General features: G+C 43.9%; 1 protein-coding gene across 1 annotated transcript; it reads right to left on the reverse strand.

Annotated features, from left to right (window-relative positions):
• Positions 1 to 1,033: 1,033 nt before the first annotated feature.
• Positions 1,034 to 20,083, reverse strand: clcn1b (chloride channel, voltage-sensitive 1b). The gene is made up of 23 exons (XM_071908529.2): positions 20,030 to 20,083; positions 13,763 to 13,979; positions 12,939 to 13,070; positions 12,150 to 12,278; positions 11,788 to 11,921; positions 10,761 to 10,838; positions 8,815 to 8,893; positions 7,699 to 7,824; positions 7,253 to 7,337; positions 6,770 to 6,871; positions 6,101 to 6,185; positions 5,791 to 5,946; positions 5,589 to 5,658; positions 5,386 to 5,496; positions 4,569 to 4,782; positions 4,274 to 4,407; positions 4,006 to 4,187; positions 3,808 to 3,889; positions 3,630 to 3,712; positions 3,168 to 3,212; positions 2,927 to 3,031; positions 2,380 to 2,466; positions 1,034 to 2,063 (listed from the first exon to the last, which is right to left on the reverse strand). The coding sequence occupies exons 1-23, from the start codon at positions 20,081 to 20,083 to the stop codon at positions 1,587 to 1,589; spliced, it is 2,967 nt and encodes a 988-aa protein (XP_071764630.1). The 3' UTR covers positions 1,034 to 1,586.
• Between the last annotated feature and the right edge of the window lie 1,032 nt (positions 20,084 to 21,115).

Genomic DNA, 21,115 nt, shown 5'->3' on the forward strand with positions numbered 1-21,115 from the left:
GGCACAGAGTCTAAAGTAAATACTATATGAAACACTGTATAAAATTGGATGGCTTGTGTAAAACTGTATAAAATTGGATCTATTTAATTTGTTTGAAATGAGGTAGTGTAACTGGCGATACCAGTGAACACTCGTAACACTCATACCTATGCATGCTTGTTGGAAGGTTGTCACAGGATGGTTCTTCCACATGGTTCCCCTCTCTCTTCTTCTGTCAACAACTGTTTCTCTCTCTGTTTCTTCCTCTTTCTCTTCCTTTCCCCTCTTTTTCCTGCACGACAGAACCTCCTACACCCCTCTGGTCCTTTACCTTTCTTCCTCTCTTCTTTGCCTCCAGTGGAGAAAGAGCAAATAAACAAACCAACAAATGGAATATCTTGTGCCTATGTCTGGATATCTTTTCAGAGCGTAAATAATTAAATTCTCACATATTCACCCCTTTTCCTCTAGAGCCCTTAACACATGCGATATGTCTTTAGCCGTGTCTGGTGGCAGCCGGAGTCTCCGGCCAACTCATTTGTGGTTGTCAGACCAAACATGGCAATCACCAAGGAACTGGCTACAGCACAAACTGGCAGCAGTGCAATCCAGCCTGTTATGTTTCTCCAAAAACCTTCCTGTCCCATCATTGTCAGGCATTTTTATGCCAGGAGAATGTTAATGTCAAATAAATTCTCAGAGAAAAGCCTCCCCCATTGGGATCAGTGCTTATTTCTCCAAGCTCACATAGGAATCGGAGCCTAAAATACACTGTTGATGTTCCCAGCACAAAGTGTTTATATGTTCCTGCTTCAGGAAGATTGCCTCTTTTAAAGTTTGACTGCTATCAAGCTGGAGCAAACCGCCTATCTCTGATATGGTGATATGAATAATTTTATTCAAAGGTGTTCTGTTATATAGTTACGATCATCTTTACTGTATTAAATTAAAATTGGACAGTGGACAAATTGAAATATTTATTATTTTTAAAAATTACAGATTGTTATGAGTGATTTGAATATTTACTATACAGCAAATATATGATAAATGTCATAGTTATAATTTCAAATTGATCTCAATCAGTAAACTTAAAATGCATGATCAGCATGACCTAGGTCAAATTAATTAAGTCTTCATCAATATTATGTCTTTATCAAACAATTCATTGCTGTCACCGTTACTTTGCCTTGAAGGCACTTGATGAAATTAACAGACATTGATACATATAATGTACAGCTACATATATTTCCAGACATTCAACATTTCCAAGATATGGATGGACATTGAACAGCACTGATATGTAGGGTTGGACATGTTTATCCGTCTGTCTGCAGTTCAAAAGACACAGGAAGGCACCTGAGAAATTGAGAGTGAAAAAAATGAGGCTGTTGTAAGAGTAGAAAAAAAAAATCCTTCTGCACTACAAGCTTCAGGAGCGTTGTGCGCAGCGGCTCGTCCTGCTCACTGAAAGCTGAATGTCTGTGAGGGCTGCAGATGGGCCCAAGCGGCACCCCTCCACCCAGGAAGCACCTAGCTGTGCCGTCACCGGGCGAAAGGAGTGAAATCAAAAGAGGGTAAAAGTCTTTCCTCTTAAAACCCCAGTCGTCCTAAATGGGCTCGTCTGACTCCTCACTCTCCCGCTCCTCCTGGAGGGAAGACAGCGTGAGGACGGGGGTGGAGGGCGACACGGAGGCGGCGGGAGGCGAAGGCGAGGTAGGGGAGGAGGTGGAGGGGGACTCCGGCTCCTGTGGAGGGCCTTCAGCTCCTCGTGTGGCGGTGTCGGTGTCGGTGCTGTCGCCGGTGCTCTCCGCACCGCTGGGGGAGGGGGGGGCAGAGTCACAGCCGGGAGCTCCTCTGGGGGAGGAGGCCGCCTTCCCTCGGGAATCCTCCTTGGACTCCTTCCTCACCAACTCCCCTTCCCTCCTGCTCCCTTCCCCCCACAGCTCCCTGTCCCGGGTGGGGGAGGAGGGGGTGGACGGGGGAGGCTGGTGCTTCTTGGTTTTCCGGCTGGCATCTCTGAAGCTGGCCAGAGGGGGACGCAGCCTCACCCCGCTGCGAGTTGAGCCCTCTATAGCCTTCTGCAACTGTTGGAGGAGAGAGAGAGATAGGGAATTCTATAAGAGCTATAAGGAATTGAAGGTGCGTTAAAGGGACAGCGCAGGATTATTAAAGGGAACATCAAGGGAGATGAGTTGTGAGGGCCGTTAATGGCACAACCGCATGAATCACGGCATAAAGCATGATGCACACCCTGACGGACGTGCAGAACTGCGGCCCACGCTGTGAGATCATCACAGCTCCCTGTCATGCCACATTTCAAGATCAAGCTGAGAAAGGTGACAAAGAGATGCAGATAGAGAAGAGGAGAGGAAAATAAGGGAAAAAAACAAGTGACCTCACCTCTTTCAGCGCCACGACACCCACCAGCTTTCCAATACTGGTGACATAGGCATGACTGAGACCCAGCAAAGAGAACAGAGTGTGGGTCTGAGGGAGAGAGAGAGAGAGAGAGAGAGAGGGTTGTTACATGCTTTGGCAATATTGTTTGTTTGTGAACTGTCATGCCAATAAAGCACCTTGAATTGAATTGAATTGAATTGAGAGAGAGAGAGAGAGAGAGAGGGAGAAATTGTGTATGTTCCAGTCAGTGTTAAATGCATTGTACTGTGACACTACTGTGCTTGCATAGCTGCCACATAATTACACCTAACCATGACTGATTTAAAAATGCCCTGTTCCTCACGCACAATTTCTCTGCAAGTGAAAAATGAATCATCTTGCATCACAGCATAGCATGAATCACAGCATAGAGTGTACTTTGTCCTCTTCTTTCAAAATCTTCTTTACGGAAATATGAATTGGTGTATGACTTATAATTGCATAATCAATGCAGTGTGCATGACCTCTGAGTGTGATGACTGAGTCAGCCACATGTTGCCGTTGTCACCTTGTGTAGAGAAGTTCTTTCCACCAGCTGAAACGGGGAGGGATCTATGCGTATCTGCTCCATATCGATTGGTTTATCCAGCTCCACCTCTTCCCAGGCTTTGATCTGCATCAGCCAATCACAAGGCAGAGAGGCAGAGAGAGATGGACTCACAGCGTAAAGAGTTACTAATTATTGATTAGGGATGGTTTGATTGTCTCATTGTTGGTTATGTGGATACTGAATCAATATGGTACAGTACCTCCTCTGGTGTCATGGTGTCGGTCAATGGAGGAGGCGTGGCCTCCTGGGGAAGGAGAGAGAGAGAGAGAGAAAAGATGGAAAGAGAGGAAGGCAAACAGGGAGAGACAGGGATAGATACAGAGACAGACAGACAGAAAGACAGAGTCAGTCAGTTTCATCAGCTATACAGTTGTGCTAAATGACAGCAAGGTGCCCCCTGGTGGTTTTATGATACCACCCATTGCAGAATATGTCAGCTCCAGTGCTCCAGCTGCAGAATAACTGCCGTATCGTGCATCATGTCATGCTCTCTGCCAATGAGAGGGGCTTAAGCTGCCCTGGTGGAATGATGCTCCTGTCTCAGCTGTCACTGCCAACTTGATAGCGGATCAGTGTGATGTGTTGATCCTTTGCGCTTTGGGGTTAAAGTAAAGAATAAAGAGTATGTAAGGTTGATCTTGGATATGAGACAGCGGCCTACCTGAGTTTCAGGCTGGCCTGAGGAAGAGGAGGAGGAGAAGAGTCTCTGAAGGGTCCGCCTGACAGACGGCAGCTTGCGCTTGTCTGAGGACACGGTATGGAAACACGTGTAAGAGGTGAAAAGAACTGACATTTGACTGCCAAACCTGTCTTTATTGGAAGTGAAAATGTCATGTCACCTGAGCCAGTGTGATTGGTGGAGGGCTCCTGAGGTTTGGGGGATGGGACGGGCCCGTTACATTCATCCTGCACTGGAGTGGTCTGGGGGCAAAGAATACTTTGTTACTACATAATAAATTATAGAACTAATTAACTAGCCACTCAGAAATAACATCCATCTGTGAGCCAGCTTATGGCTGGGTGTTTTTTTTTTCCACCTTGTCTGTGCTCTCCTCTCCTCCCTCCTCATCCACAAAGGTGAAGGACTCCCAGCTGACCTTGGTGCCCTGGCCCGGTGAACTCTGACCTTTTTCAAAGACCCGCCTCTCTGCTGAGAGCCACCAATCAGAGACAGCTTGGAGCTCTGTCCTCTCGATGGAGCCCAAAAGAATCATGGATTCTGGGGAGAAGGGAGAGTTAATAATAAGCTTATGTAGGGCAAAACAGAGCCAGTATAACCTCTGCCAAGGAAGTAGGTCGTCCTACCTTTAGAGTCGACCAGAGGGATGGTTTTGAGGGTGGTGGTCTCTAGCAGGTGGTTCAGTTCCCGATAGGTGGAGTGAGAAGACAGGAACTTCACCTTGCGCACCATGATGTCCTCCACAAAGATGTTATACTTGCTGGGGATGTAGAGAAATATTTTAATAATTAACCACTGACATGCAATGGTAGCTGTACTGTATGGAATAAATATGAATACTGGCACTATATTATTAGCATATTAACACACAGACAATATGAGGTTCTGTCTGCGTGAGCCAAGACAGCTTCAGGTGCTTACCTGATGTGTCCGAGGGCCAGCTCGGGCAGGTAGGGCAGCTTCTTGACCTGGATGATGGAGTCATAGAGGGAAGGCTGCAGACCCTGGGCCACCATGTTCGCCAGGATGACTGCCACCATCATGGGCAGGATGTGGGAGATCTGCCCGGTCAGCTCGAAGCAGATTACTGCCGTGGAAACCGTGTGTGTGACGGCTCCTGTCATCGCTGCCGCACCTGGGGGAGACCGGAGAGGAGGAAGACACAGGCAAAGAAACAGGGAGAAAATTAAGTGTGTGGCAGGGATAAAGCATTAGGTATGTAATGATGATAATGTTGAGTAAAGGTGAATTAGGTTTGTGAGCTGTGGAGAAAAGAGACAGATGGCACACAGGGTTCCCACACATCCTTAGACATCAAATTCATCAAAAGGATTTTTCAATGACTTTCAAGGTCTTGTTTGGTGAAATTCAAGGACTCAAAATTTGTATGTTTTGGGTTAAAACATCACATTAGTCAAAATTAGATATCATAGAGACCTGATTTTTTACTCGTGATCTTGTCAAATCAAGAAATCCTGGTGAAATCATTAATTCTAAACCAATCAATTTCTTCAAGATGTGAAGTGTCAATCCTAAAATGGAGAGAAATCCAGAGAGCTGAGGCACACTGATGAATTTGGCTGCTGTATTTAAAAAAAAAAATCAAATACTTCCAAGGCCATCAGTTATTCTCAAAAACGTTTAAGGACTTATTTTATTTTTCTCAAATCCGCAAACTTCCAAGGATTTTCAAGGCCTGTGGGAACCCTGGGTACAGACTCGAGGTTAGGACACTGACCAATGACAGCGTAACCTCCCGGCAGAATGCGGTAGACTATCCCATCAAACAGGATTCCATTTGGGAAAAGAGTGGCCATGATCTCCCCTACGAGGCGACCAAAAGCAGCCCCTTGAGGAGAGAGAGATAAGGCGCGCTGGTAAAGACAAATTGAACTGAAGCTCAGCAGGAGATACTGCATGTGTATTACAAAATCCTCTTACCTAATATGAACACTGGCATAAAGGCACCAGAGGGGATGGGCATCGTGGTGGAAACCGCTGACATCCAGAACTACAATATAAAAACAGGATCAACTTAGGATCAACTTAGGATCAAGGTTATCATCAAACCAGGCCGATCTCAAAAGTGCTTCACACACATTTGAAACCAACACTTTCCCAGCTAGAGGGAGAGACGCTGTACCTTCATGATGAAGAAGAGGAGGAGGATGACGAAGACGCTGACTCGGGGGTGCAGCCACGCGGACGAGCGGCCCAGGTCAGGCGGAGCGGGGGATCCTGAGATTTTGGTCCAGGTGAAATTATCAAACAGGGAGTTGATACACTCCCTGGGCATCAGCTGCCAGAGAGAATGTACCAACATTGTAATATCAGGTTTCACATACTGTACATCCAATTTTTACAAAATTCCATGAATATTAATGAACGCACATCAAAACGAACTCAGAGAATATGAATATAGAGTGACTCTAATGTCTGTAGTGTTTTCTAACCTCTCCAGCCATAAACTGGCCAAATCCAGGAGGAAACGTGAAGGTGGCGATGATCAGTGTCACTGCACCTGGATAGATCAATCGACTGGCCGCACACACACACACGCAGACACACACATATGAAGAGGCACACACAGATAAACACACAAACATACACACACAATCATTAACAGAAAGCTCTTCCTATTATCCCGCAAACCCACAACACTGCTGAACAGGAGTAGGTAATTGAGGCTAGGAATAGAAATGAATGAGGCTCAGTGTGAGGGTGTACCAACACTGATAGTACCGCTCTCCTGGTGCTGCCGCTCGCCGCTCTTAATGGTGGAGACTAATGTTCCCTGACTGGTGAGTCTCAGAGGATAAGTGAATCTCCCCATTGAGTGAATGACTGGCTGTAAGGTTGTTAAGGCTTTGCTGCTGTCCTGGCCAGTGTTGTGAGACTGATGACTTTGTAGAGTGGAGCTGAGATACATTAAGAGGAATTGGATTTGAATGTGCAAATGGTTTGAGTTCCTGGGAACAGCGTCTGCTACCAGAATCACGGTGGTTTAAGAGCTGAGTGCTAGATTAATCCACGGTGGCAGTGAACGCGCTGTCGTGTTTGCGTGCGTGTGTGTGTGTGTGTGTGTGTGTGTGTGTGTGTGTGTGTGTGTGTCGGGATCTCACTGCTTGGTTAGGAAGCGCGTGAGTGCCGTCGGTCTTCTCATGAAGAGAACCACCTGTCTGTTCAGGTAGACGAAGAACGCCCCGAGGAACCCACATGAGATCCTACAGCAGGAGAGAGGCGCTTAAAGATTTGACTCGAATCACTACATACGCACACACACACACACACACACACACACACACACACCCTTGTACTTCTATCCTAATGGGGACCACCCATTGACGACATTCATTCCCTATCCCCTAGCCTTAACCCTCACTACTAAATGCCTAACCTTAACCTAATCCTAATTCTAACCTTAACCCTAAAACCAAGTCTTAACCCTTTAAGCCCCTTTAACAAGGACTGACCAAAATGACCTCACTTCGCAAATATCCCTACTCTGAAGGTTTAAAACTCACATTTGTTCTCAATAAGATAGAAGTACAGGAACACAATCACACACACACTCACACACACACACACATTTACCATATCCTCACCCTATTATTGCAAATGCAGGCAGCTCTTGAAGGTCAAAGGGGAAATCCATCCGGAAGTTGGTTTTGAAGAGAGCTGTGATTGTGACTGAGAGACAGAAAACAAATCATATTTCAAAGAACTATAAAAATACTATATAAGGCTCTGATCTCACTCTCTTGGCATCAAGCACCCAGCCACCTCATATTTTCTATATTGCTGTGCTCAGTATCCTTTCTATAGTGCTGATGGATTACTTATATACTGTGAGTGATGACTTAAAACATTTCTGGTTTATCTAAAGAACCACATATTACTTAGCTGTCATATCCAGCCACTATCCATAACATGCAAGATCAGCATTACTTTTTCAACTGTGTGTGTGCGTGTGTGTGCGTGTGTGTGTGTGTGTGTGTGTGTGTGTGTGTGTGTGTGTGAGTGTTAAATTTGTCCATGTTCTGGGTCTCACCAGCATCCTTGTTCCAAACAGAGAGCACCCTGAATATGAAGGCGCTGAATGTGGCTGCAAAATACCCCCGCCAGTAATTCCTCACCGCAAAGTAGGTAGACGTGACCTCAATACTGAACAACACCCCTGGTGGGAGAGAGAGGGATGGAGAAAGAGGAGGAAGGACAGAGGAAGAGGAGAGGAGAATGAGGATAGATAGTGTGTAAAAAGAAAGAAGGGGAGCGAGGGGGAGATTGAGAGAAAGAGTGAAAAATAGGGAGGGAGGGGGAGAGACAGAAAGAGAGAGAGAGAGAAAGAGAGAGAGAAAAAGAGAGAGACAGAGAGACAGAGAGAGAAATGAGTTAAATAAGCAGAATGAGTCCAAAAACACTTGAAGCTAAGAGTGTAATTATACACAACAGGAGAACCACAGGGAGCGAACACACATACGCACAGACACACTCACACACACAGATACACACATGTGCACGCATGTAGCCTACACACTCACATGCACGCACACACACACACACACACACACACACACACAGACAAAAACACACATACACACACACACAAATACACACAGGGGCATAATCAGCATGTGGTGCGATAAAATAAACATCAGAGCTCATCAGAAACATTACTTTGGGCAAGATGAAAAGAGTTGAACAAAAGGCGAGGATGCAAAGACATTGTCTGAGGACTAAATATATGTCATGGCTCTATTTTTCCTTTCTATGCAGAAGGCCTGAGAGTGGCAATGGGAGGTAAAGAGCCAAGGTTAAAGAGAGGAGCGCAAAATAGCTCTGAGATGTTGTATTAACTCCATTGAAATAAATTTTTTAATTAATTATTTTGTGTGCATGCCCACTTTCACAGGTCTGAGACTCAAAGGATTGACTGATGTTCCCCCAAAGAAGCCGCTATGGTGTTTATACCTATATCTAATCCTATTGGCTCTGTGAGAGAAAGTGAAGAGGGGTGTATATATGGAATGGTGTATACTCGTAATATGGCATACTATAGCTGTAGTACAGTATTAGTATAGTAAACTTGCTTCTGATTCAGTACAGAGTTACGCTCATGGATTCTGGTTGTATGGGAGAGGCGTGCAGGGTGCAAGATGTACAGTACCTCCTAGTGGAGTGCCGAAACAGCATCCCACCCCCACGGCACAGCCAACAGTCAGAATATCTGTGTAACCATAAGGGTTCTACTGACACAGAAAACAGAGAGGGAGAGGGAAGGGGAGAGAAAAAAAGGGGAAGGAGAGAGTGTGAAGGGGGTGAGAGAGAATGAGGGATGAAGGGCGTGAGACGATGAAGGGGAAAATGAAGGTGATGAGAACGAGAGGCGTAGAGAAGACAGGAGAGTGAGTTGGAGTAAGAGAGAATGAAAGATCAAGGGAGAGAGAGAGAGAGAGAGGAGAAGAAGCACAGGGGGAGAATTGACAGAGGAAAGCAAAATGGAATAAAGTGAATGAATAATGCTCACTGGAGTGTGGAAAAAAAAGTGAGCAGAAGACAGAGTAAGGATGCACAAGCCATTGAAAATAATCAGAGATAGAGGAAGCAAGTACGCACTCAGGAAATAAACCAACTGGTCTCTTTGTCCTTAGAGATAAATCCATGCGGCTGTTTGCAGACAGAAATTCGCAGCAGCAGACGTTACATAACTACAATTCGCCGATGAGCAATTTATTCTTCCTGGCAGGTAAATATATATCTGCGCACGTCTGAATATTCATAAATTTTGAATTCACCCCTTGCAATGTAGGACACTGGTCTTAGGTCAGTTTTAACGCCACTCCAAATTTGGGTTGCTGATGTTATTTCAGGAGGACAAAGCTGACCAGAGACCTGTGCCTGAGCGAGAGGAGCGGAGCGGGGCGGGACTTGCCTCCCACGGGGGCAGCGAAACAGGTGGCCACTCCCACGGCACACGCACACACCAACAGGTCCTGGTTATGGGCGCTATTCTGGGGTTAAGGGTCAAGGGTCAACAGAGCACAGCAGACAGGGAGGGGAGAGATGGGGGTGAGATAGAGGGAGGGGGTGAGATAGAGGGAGGGAGGGAGGGAGGGAGGGGAAAAAGGGAGGAGTGGGGACACAGATGAGTAGAGGATAGGGGTGAATCAGAGAGCCAAAGGGAGGGGAGAGACAGAGAGAGAGAGAGAGGGAGAGAGGGAGAGAGGGAGAGCACAGACAGGGATATGGGAGGTCACTGTTAATACACATGCCAGACATTACCATCACACTATTAATACAGTGAGACACAAACACAGACGAGGTGTGAGGGGGTGAGCCAAAACAAAGACACAAGAGACACAGGGAGGGGGGGGGGGGGGGGCTGGTGTGAGCGGGGCAAGAGAGAGGCAGATGGGACAGGACAATAGTCACAGCGTTCCCACACTCACTTGGACACTGAATTCAAGGACTTTTCAATGACTTTCAAGGCCCTGTTTGGTAAAATTCAAGGACTCAAAGTTGGCATGATTTGGGGTGATGAATATAGGTAGGTAGGCACACGAAACAATAACTGATGCTTAACTTTTTTGGCACAGGGGAACAAAGAGACGGTTAGGGTTAGGGTTAGGGTAAGACATCATAGAGGCCTCATTTTTTGTCATGATCCTGTCAAATCTAGAAATCATAGTGAAATCATTTTAAAACTGCTGCTATATCAACGTAAATTTCCATCCCAGGGTTTTCCTCAGGATATAAAGTGTTGGAGGATGGAGACAAATCCAGAAAGCTGAGGCAAATTGATGAATTTGGGTGCTATATTTTATTAATAAAAAAAATAAATAAAAAAAAGTACCTTCAATTCCATTCATTTTCAAAAGCTTTGAAGGCCTTTTTTCATTTTTCTCAAATCCACAAACTTTCAATGATTTTCACGCTGCGTGGGAACACTGCAGTTATAACAGGCAACAACAAAGAAAGTTACGACAGAGAACTGAGCCAGGACAGACTGAGTGAAAACACATTCCACATCATTAGTATTACGACTGTGGTGGGAGGAGCAGGAGACAGGGCTGATGGGAGATGTAGTCTGTTTTGGTCGGGGCTTCGGCTTACCTCATAGACTCCAGAGAAGATGGACATGAATCTACTCAGCACCGCGGCACAGATACTGGCAATGTGGACAAATGGGCCCTGGAAGTGATGGGAGGAAATCATTGACACAGAGACACAGATGAAGGCCACCAAACATTATCTACGCAGACACGGACAATTGTCTCTAAAACAGAGAGTCTAAACTGGGACACGTTGTATCAGTAGAAATAAATCACTTTATAATTGCTTGATGTGACAGTTGCCCTGCCGCTGTAATGGAGAAAATGAATGGACTTTGCCGAGGACTTGAATAAATTGTTTCGGTCCCATGAGAGGAGAAGATAAACATGACAGTAGATGATTTATTATCCTCCATACTTGACGAAAGAACAGATAGAGTGATGGATAGAGAGAAAGAGAGAAATAGAAAAGCAGAAGAGAGCGGGGAGAGAGGAGGGGATGATGATGGTGATAGATCAATAGATGATGATAGATGCAGAGAGAGAGAGACGGGTTGGACGCCATAGAAAAACATGGCTGGTCAGAGAGCAGAGGCTGTGTAAACACTGGAGCTCAGGACGCATAGAGGATGAACAGTATTTCTTACTCTCCTGCTCAAAATATAAACATATTAGAGACAAATATTTCCCTAAATTGGCTGAGAAAATATGCAGATTCCATAAGAAAAAGTCTGTATCCTATTGGGTGAAAATATAGAAACGTCTCAAATAGCTGCAGACTATGACAGCTCTTTCATGTCCCACACCCTCGTAAATCCTGTATATATATTATATTTTTATTTATGTATTTTGTTTTACTTTGATCACTGTATATAGTTTGTGTATATTCTCTTCTCTCATTGTAATGTGTATGTGTTATTACATTTTGTCATTTGATGTATTGCCTTTGCAACAATGGCTACCATCCATTGATGCAAACAAATTGAGTTGAATTGAATTGTGAGAGAGAGAGAGAGGGAGAGGGTGAGGGAGGGAGAGAGAAAGGGAGAGAGAAAGGGAGAGAGAAAGGGAGAGGGAAATTGGTTTACCTCTTTGCCCACTGGCATCCCGCTGCCCAGGCCTGCAGTCAGGCCGACGACTTTAGCTACGAAGGCTTTGAGGGTCAGATACTCCTTCAGCACCACACCTCTCAGGATGGTCTTCAACTCAGGAATACCAGAACCTGTAAGACAGACGGGAGGGAGGGGTGTAAAAAAAACAACAGATTTAGGTAAGATGGAGCAAGAGGAGAAACATCTGGGGCTGAAGGATGTTGAGTGCGATTAATAATGTAAGACTTCCAGGAGTAAAAAGAGAGGTTAAAGTGCTGCTATCCAGCAACAAGACAATAGACAAAAAAAAGAGGTAAACAGAAGAAATGAGAGAGACAGACAGATGCTGGAGAGCTTACCGATGGCCTGCGGGGCGACCAGGTGGCAGAAGAGCGAGGCAAACATGACAAGGATCATGGGATAGGTAACCCAGGCTAGATACTGGAGCGGCACGTTGCCCTTAAGCTCCCCATGCATCCACTTATAAGCTGAAAGAAGGAGAGAGACAGCAGAAGCAGAGAGAGGAAAGAGAACATTAAATTACACACAAGTATAAACGGAATAGTACATTACAGAAAGGCTCACATTATCATTCTGCAAATTCAAAATGGACTGATGAAGAAATGCCGGACCAACAGCTCCTGCATTTGATAGTAATAATCTCTATATGACCTTGGCCTACTCTGCCCTCCAAAGCCAAAGAGCGGTAACTGCACGTGTGGGAAAAAATGCCTTCAAAGTTTATCTCCCATCCCAATAAAAGCATTGCTGGTGCAGAAGTGGACTATAAACTGTATATAGTTTAACACCATTTAAGGGTTTAACTTTTGTTGATATGAAATCTAAACACTAGTCAGGACGTTTGAGCTCCAGTGGGCCGGTGTGGCTTGAAAGACAGTCCTTTTTACTGGAAGACCCGGGTTCAAACACCTTCGTCAGTAAGCATCCGCCCTGCTGAAGTGTCTTTGAGCAAGACACTGAATCAAAACCAGCTCCATGGACGCTGTTCTGTAGCTGAACATGCACTCTGACCTCCCTGTGGAGGAGGGAGGCAAGGGAAAACAGAATTTCCCTACGCTGATCAATATAGTATCACATTAAAAAGAAGTTACTGCTGTTTGGCTTTGCAACGCATTACTGTCCAGTACCTTGCAGGCTCTTGGCACTAGCATAGTCCATAGTCCAGCTGACCAGAGCCATAGTCAGGCCCAGCAGAACCAGGAAAATCCAGTCCTCCCCCATCTTGGTCACTATGTACCGCCGCATACGAGCCAAACAGTCTGGAGCAGATAGACAAAATGAATGATTCACCTTGACTTCAATATTGTTGTCACTTGATTTATTGGCAGTTAGGGATAGTAACAATACCTAAGAGGGTATTCCTCACTGTAATTATAGGTACAATGGTGATGCATTAGCCTGTGGCCATCGCCAAAGCACCCATAATCTCAGTAAAGAAGGTCCTCAAAAGTATTATGGTTTTTTCGACAACGGTTACAAATGTATGTGTACTGCCTGAAAAGTTTTCTTCAAAGAAATACACATACAGTACTGTGCAAAAGTCTTAGGCACCCTAGATTTTTTATATAAATTTTGTCTTAGATGTTTATTTATTTTCTGCATTAGTGTGTCAGTAGACTGCTCTTTATAGTAATTTTTTTGATATTTAGAAACTTCTCATTTCATTATTTTGGAAAGCATATTTGCTTTATGGATTTTTTTTACATATACCGAAGACTTTTGCACAGTACTGTACATAGGAATAAAAAACTATAAAAAAAAGGAAAATGGCTGACTATTTCCCATGGTTGATGGTATAGAGACTAATAAAGTATGACTACCTGTGTCTTATGGGATTTATTCAGTATGATTGGCATCTTTGAAAATACCGATTGTATAGCATTCTAGATGTTTCTAAATTATTCTGGTTCCTGGTTGTGAACTGTTACAACTGTTATATCCTGTTGATCACCTTGGCATTTGGAGTAGGGACGGGGCTTCTTGGTAGAAGAGGCATGGCTGAGATGCGACTCCAGGGTCACAGGGTGGTGATGTCGCCGGCCAAGCCCTTTGCGGCCAGTGGCCAAGGTGTTTTCCCCTGCCTGTCTCCTCCATTGTCTCTCTGTCAGCAAACGGGCTGCCTCCCGTCTGGCAAAATTTCCCAGCTGCTCCCTGTACTCACCGTACAGCTGTAGCCGGGGGAAAACACTGCATTACCCACGATCGCTGCCTGAGTTAACAGGCGCGCAAAGATACAGTATGAAACAAAAAGCATTTAGGAGAAAGCATTTACTCAAGAAGTCGTGTGTTTCTTAGACAGAGGTGAAAACAGACAAGTAAGATGCTGGATAAGAAATGAGGGAGAGAGAAGGGAGAAGGGAAGAGAAGGGAGAGAGGGCGAGATAAGTGTGACAACTGAGACTTGGGAGTAGGATAAAACTAGATCCAGCGCAAAGAGTCTTGAGATAACGAGAAAGAGATGGGGAATGTGCGGCGTGTGTGTAAGGGATACACACCAACCTGAATACCCTGGCAGACAGAAATAGACAAAACGGGCATAGAGATCGGAAAAACCCCTCCCTGAGAGGAGGCAGGGGCTGGAGAGGAGCCAAGTAGCCAGAGGAAGAGATCCTGGAAGAGAGAACATTCCACACCTTCCCCTTCCGACTCACTAACACATGCATGTGCTTACACATACACACACACATACATTTACACACACACACACACACACACACACACATTCACACTTGGACAGAAGATGTTACCCCTATGATCTGGTCTGATATCAGCTTGCACCACACTCCCTATAACGACAGAAGCTGTAAAACACAGCAGATCCAGGTGCTGCTGTGATGTGCAACCTAAACCTACAGATCACATGCATCCCACGACATAGCAAAACATGAAGCTAAATCATAAGGAGAGCTGGCTGCCAGACATTTCTGTCTCATGTTCTCACAGGAAAAGAAAGCTGCCAGATCCAGCCATGAGGCCCAACAAGGACTAAAGCTCAACCAATTGCCCATAATTGTGTTCTCTGAGATTTAAATAAAGCTTCTATAACAATCTGTAATCTAATCAGATCTGAAAATGTCAACTATTAATAACTATTAGAAACTACTAATTCATTAGGTGGTGAGACTTTCTTCAGTATAGGTGTACAAAAGTGTTCTACACAACTAGTCTAAACAGTCCATTGTAACATATGAGCCACTAAAGCCACATGACAAAGTGACTGATATAGAAGTTTATAATTAATACATGAATACACCAGATAGCAGGTGGCCTGCAGTTACACTGCAAAAGGCTCTTGAAAACCTTTGATGCCTCTAAATTCTCTAGCAGGTTATTTTCACCCTCACTAAACACTATGAGCCACGAACTGTTATTCAGAACAATGCTACATCTCTAAAAGCTTACGGGTTGTAATGCAACAAGTCCTTGTTTAATAGTTGGCAATCCCATATACTCATACTGTAAAAGCTGAGCTAACAGTGGATCTATGACTAGTTAGACAGAGAAATACAAAACACTACTGCCTATTAAAATTACTTTGTAGTGTGCAAAGACCTGGGTCAAATAGTATTTTCAAATGTTTTATGTTTTATGTCATGTAGATTAATTTCAGTCATCCAGGTAGTAAAATGTCCAAAAAATAAAAACAAAATCCACTGGACTTAAAATCGAAGAGCTGAAGACATTTTGCCACTCATCCGAGAGGCTTCATCAGAGTATTTACAAACTATTATTACAGTTTGCTTAGGTGCCAGAAGGGTGGGGTTTGCCACTAATGACAAGACAATAATGTCAGAAAGTTTAGACAATCACAGGAAAGTATTTAAAGTCAGTTAAGTATAATTTTCTGTGATTGAAAACTTACCTGACGCTACCCGAGTTGTCCGGATGTTGTAAATGCCACACTTTAGGTATTCCATGCAGATTAAAAAACAAACTATGAATTATTTGGAAAAACTATTTGACCCAAGGCTGATGCAAATCACTATTGTCTATAGGTGTTTGTTGCAGATTAGCATGTGGTATGCGAACTATACATCTATCAAGGTTTCAGTCTCTTGCCATTCGTTTTTATATTACATGATCCATTCTAATTATCTTAATTCTACATAAACCTCTCATCCGTTTCAAAACAGTAGAACCCATGCGCGTAATTTCAATTTGAGCTGTGAGAAATGAAATAATTTGGGGTTTTCAATAATACAATCAGCACATGTACAGCAAGAGAAAACAGCATGTTGTACAATATCTTGCTGGAGGTTAAGAAAAGGAAATGACGCCGTGTGACACACATTATAATTAAAAAGAGACTGCAGGCTTTGATTGCTTTGGAGTTTAAGATCAGCCTAAAGGAATATATGCATGAATGTAAGTGGGAGTTTGTACGACCATCAGACACTTGAATGAAGAATTTGGCTACTCTATAAATTATACATAAATGCAACAATGTTATCCAAATTATATTCATTTATTCAATATATTATCTTAATATAACATTTCTGCCATTTAATCCTGCCTACAGGATTCAATGAGACATATGAATGTATTGAAATATGTAAACGTATGACTTTCTCATCAACTGTACTGATGAAATCCATAATTCATGTCATGAATAATGTATAAATACTGTAAACAGAGAGAAATGACCCGCACCAGACAGAGCCCTCGGTCCTCAAGTCTTTACCTGTTCCTCATCAGTTGTCTTAAGCATGATGTGGCAGCAGCTCTGTCCCTGTTCTGTCTCCTGTCCTACGCTCACACACCTCACACACCACCACTACCACTGCACTACACATTAACACCACAGCACTAATCCATCACAGGATCAAACAGCCACTGCCACCAGGCTCCATCAAAACCAGGGACAGTTAAAAAAAAAGAAGAACCAGAGAGAGCGAGAGAGAGAGAGAGAGAGAGAAGGAAAGACAGGCAGCGTGAGAGAGACATTGAAAGCTGTGATACATTCACGCCTGGTAGCTTTGCTCTGCCTCCATCTCTCAATCTGTGTTTACCCTGTGTCACCGTGTGACCTTGTGTGTCCGCTACACCGAGCGGGCCCACGGGTGATTATCAGCAACCACCATTTTACTCAACTATCACACGCTTTTGAGTGTCGCTGCTGCTGCTGCTGCTGTCGTCATTTGGCTCCTCAACGGTGGAACGACCTTCCCACTCCGGTCTGAGCGGCAGAGGATCCTGAACGTCACCCTCTCTCCCCGCTGAATCACATCCCCCTCTCTCCTGCATCTTCCTCCTCTATTCGCACCAATTTGCTCCCATCAAAAGATTCCTTCCACGCCCCTCCTTAGCTCTTATTTCTCTTCCCGGCACTTCTTCTCTCTTACATAATCTTTCTATGGTCACATGAAAGTAGTCAGGCTCTACTGTATGGCTCTGACACTTTGCACCCCTTATTATTAGTGGCATGTAATGACGGTGTAGGAAGTGAAGCCGCTCTGCATAAGAGGTTCAGTTAACGACCTAAATGTAAAATGTAAAAATGTAAACTATCCCATCGATGCTCTTTTTGGGAGGGTTATAAATATCAAGCCTGTTACATTATGCTAATGAGGTGTCAAGGGCTTTGTATTCATGTGCGCATCTGCACTTTATGAGTCAGCCTCCATAAGGTAATACATATAACCAGTAGTCGAGGAGGGATGCGAGGGGATGCCATCCCCATTGAAATAAAAATTGTCAAAAACCATCCCCTTTCTAACACTGCCATCCCCCTTTCATCCCTCTTTATGGCACAAAGATATCATTTAATCAAGAAATGTGTAAGCCACTTATTATTGATATTTAATCATTTTAGAGAATAGAGCACATCCGGAGTTTTCAGCAAATCCGAGGGCGGGGGGTCACACGCACACGCATTGATACGGATGCATGTGTTTTTTTATTGGTTGATGGCACAGCAAAACCTGCAAGGCGGCTATGACACCTTGAGGATATTATTTTGGCTATTATAAATGGGCTGGTGGGGAGGTAGATCTGCGGGACTTCTTCAAAAAGAAGAAAACTACAGGTGTGAGAAACGTCAGGAGTCATAATGATTATTTTCTATAATTTAGCCTACACTGTTTGAAGCGGGGCAAAAGAGAAACAGAGATTAAACAGAGATTAGATAGCTAGTTGACATTTTAACACCAAAATTATATTAATGAAGAAAAATAAATAAATAAATTAGGCCATACATTAGGCTACATTTCATCCTCAACGGGATGTTGCCAGGCAACAAAATAAACGGGAAGTCAAGATTAACCTAGTTTGAATTTTGTTGTTCAAGTGGCAGGTAATCACCATCAAAGTGAGGAAGCCCTTTGTGTGTCGTTCTCACGAAAGCCCAAATCAAATTTGACTAAGGATCATGGGACTTAGAGCACAAAGGCGTTTACTCTAGTATGTGCTGAATTTTGTGCAGTGGCTCATAATTTGATTACTGCTTTGGGTGGTAAGCTCTGCTGGTAAAGGAAACGGATAACTGCTAAGGCTGAAACAAATGTAACCACACACACACACACACACACACACACACACACACCAGGTTCAGGTTGATGTTTTAATAGACGATGCAGCAGAGGCAAAGCAAGCAGGAGAGGATGACAAAGTGAGCATGAGTAGAGGTTTGATAACGATAAATTTAAAGTTTGGATAAGATAAAAGTGCCATGAGTATTAGTTATGTTAAGTTACACTTTATTGATCCCCCTGGGGAAATTTGTCCTCTGTATTTGACCCATCCTAACTACTTAAAAGCAGTGGGCAGCCACAGTGCAGCGCCCGGGGACCAACTCCAATTCTGACAACAGTGCCTTGGTTAAGGGCATTATCTGATACCTTACATCCCTAACTTGCATGTCTTTTGAATATAGAATTACCTTTGTGCTGTTACAATATAACGAAAAGGGTGAACAGCTGGTCCCCTACCCTCCATGCTGTCTTCCTCACTATCAAATTGTTTGTCTCCATAAGACCCCACCATCCCCCCTGAAATTTGTGTCCAAATCGACTACTGCATATAACAGAATGATATCAAGAGGTAAGAGAGAGAGAGTAAAACAGGCTTAGACAGAGAGAGAGAGAGAGAGAGAGAGAGAGAGAGAGAGAGAGAGATTCAGGCATAGTGAGAGCCGCTAATAGATGCAGAGGGTGAAGGGCAGTGTGACATTGAGAGTTAATTAAAAAAATAATAACACATTCCTGGGTCCCTTATGAGAGAGAGAGAGTGGGCATAGCATATTCATAAATATCTCTGTGTGTTTGTGTGTGTTCTTAAGCATGATAAGTGTGTACGTGTGTGTATGTGTGTGTGGTGTGTGTGTGTGTGTGTGTGTGTGTTAATAAGCATGATAAGCGAATGCATGTGTGTGTGTATGTGTGGTCAGGCCTTACAACAATGTAGCCCTGTCCTGTAGCACAAGGTTAATGATAAAATCTGACCCACTCACTGACGGACAGATAGGGAGATTAGGACCCCCCCCCCCCCCCCCCCACCCAACCACCCACCCAACCACCCACCCAACCATCCACCCCTCCAACCACACTCCACCACCCCCACACCAACACACACACACACACACTAATGCATTCCACAAGCACTCATCTCCTTATGCATACACTAATTAACCAGCACAATAACATCTCCATGCCTAGTCCAAACACTGTTCAAGCTGTCATGTTCTAATTAAAGCGTATGAGTACCACCGTGAGTGAAAAATAAAACAAGTCATGTGTAAACTTCCAGATACTGTAGAAAACTGAGATTGATTGATCTAAGATTGAAAACCTCCAGTGAGAAAAAAGTAAATTCTTGAGCTGTATGCACAATGTCCAAAGTCACTTTAAAAATCCAGTAATCCACAAGAGAACTAAGTGTTACTTCTGTCTTCCAGATACTGCGTTTGAAGCCGCAGTTCAAATTCAATTTTAAACCAAATAATTCAGGAAAAACAAACAAACAAACAAACAAACATGTAGGCCTCTTCAGTCACTTTTATCCCAACTGGTTTATATTTACTGTTAGATTACAAAATGTACATTTAACCTAAAACCAAATCTAAGCATCTAAAAAGTCAATGAATTAAGAATAGTACCAGGAATAATAACCAGAGGTGAGAAACATATCGAGTACATCATTAACGTCACCTTGACCTCTCACTGCACACATCAGTCCCAACAGTAGGAGAAAAACCTTAAATAATCAAGATAGTATACCTTACCAAAATTTGATCTATATTCAGAACTGTCTCAAAAGTGTTGATGCGCTCCCTCATCTTTCCCCCGTTCCTCTGCGGGTCAATGTTCCCTTCAACTTGTTCCCTCTCCCTAATATACTGTAATTCCCGCTCTCGATATCTTTGTCTTACATCTGTCCTTTTCTGTCGTTAAAAACCCTCCAGTGTGACAGACAGACTGTACCCGCTACCTACCTCCTTTCAGGGAGGGTGATACAGTATAGACCCCAGTGACTGACAGGTATGGCCGGTACAGTACAACACACACACACCTACACAAAACACACCTACACACACACAGAAGGGAAAGGAGTAGAGGTTAATGCAGACACTTGAGGCTTGACAATAAGTTGTCAGCAGCTCTTAATTCAGTGGACTGGATTCCCAGTCCGGCGGCCAATGCAGCAGATTCCAGCCAGCGAGTCCTGGATCATAAATGTTATCGGGCAGCAGGAACACACCGGGCCAGTCAGCACACAAGAACATGCGTACGGGACGAATCCAGTACTGCTGATTTAGCATTTGGAACCAGGACTATGTTGTGTGCCTTCAGCATGGAAAACATACACCGCTTTACCCTTCCTTTAGTGCAGCGGTTCTTAAACTGTGACACATAAAATGGGTCACGGTTCTGTTTCTGCTGGGTCCATATAATGAGTAGTAGTATGGTTTTGAGCCTGCATGGTCCCAGGGTGAGACCGATTTAGTGAATTCAGGTGCTGGACTGAAAAAGTTTAAGAACTGTGTGTCTAGTGGGATGGGGCGCTTTCTAATTTATGAGTGTCTCTGGCACTGAATATGAGGTGTTGTTGTGAACTTGTATACATACAATCTCAACCTTAGGTACTAGGGCTGCGCGATATTGACAGATAATCATATTGTGATTGTTTGTTATGTTTTATACTGTATGAATCTGTTGTCTGGTTAATTTGAATCTTTTTGTTATGTATTCTACTGTATGTGTCAGTCGTGTGAGTAATTTGTTTCTCTTTTGTTGTGTTTTATATTGTACCTGACTGTCGTCTCTTCTTCTGCGATGTATTACATTGGAAAATTGTCCTACAATTGTCT

Source organism: Centroberyx gerrardi, chromosome 12, assembly GCF_048128805.1.
Source record: "Centroberyx gerrardi isolate f3 chromosome 12, fCenGer3.hap1.cur.20231027, whole genome shotgun sequence".
NCBI lineage: Eukaryota > Metazoa > Chordata > Actinopteri > Beryciformes > Berycidae > Centroberyx > Centroberyx gerrardi.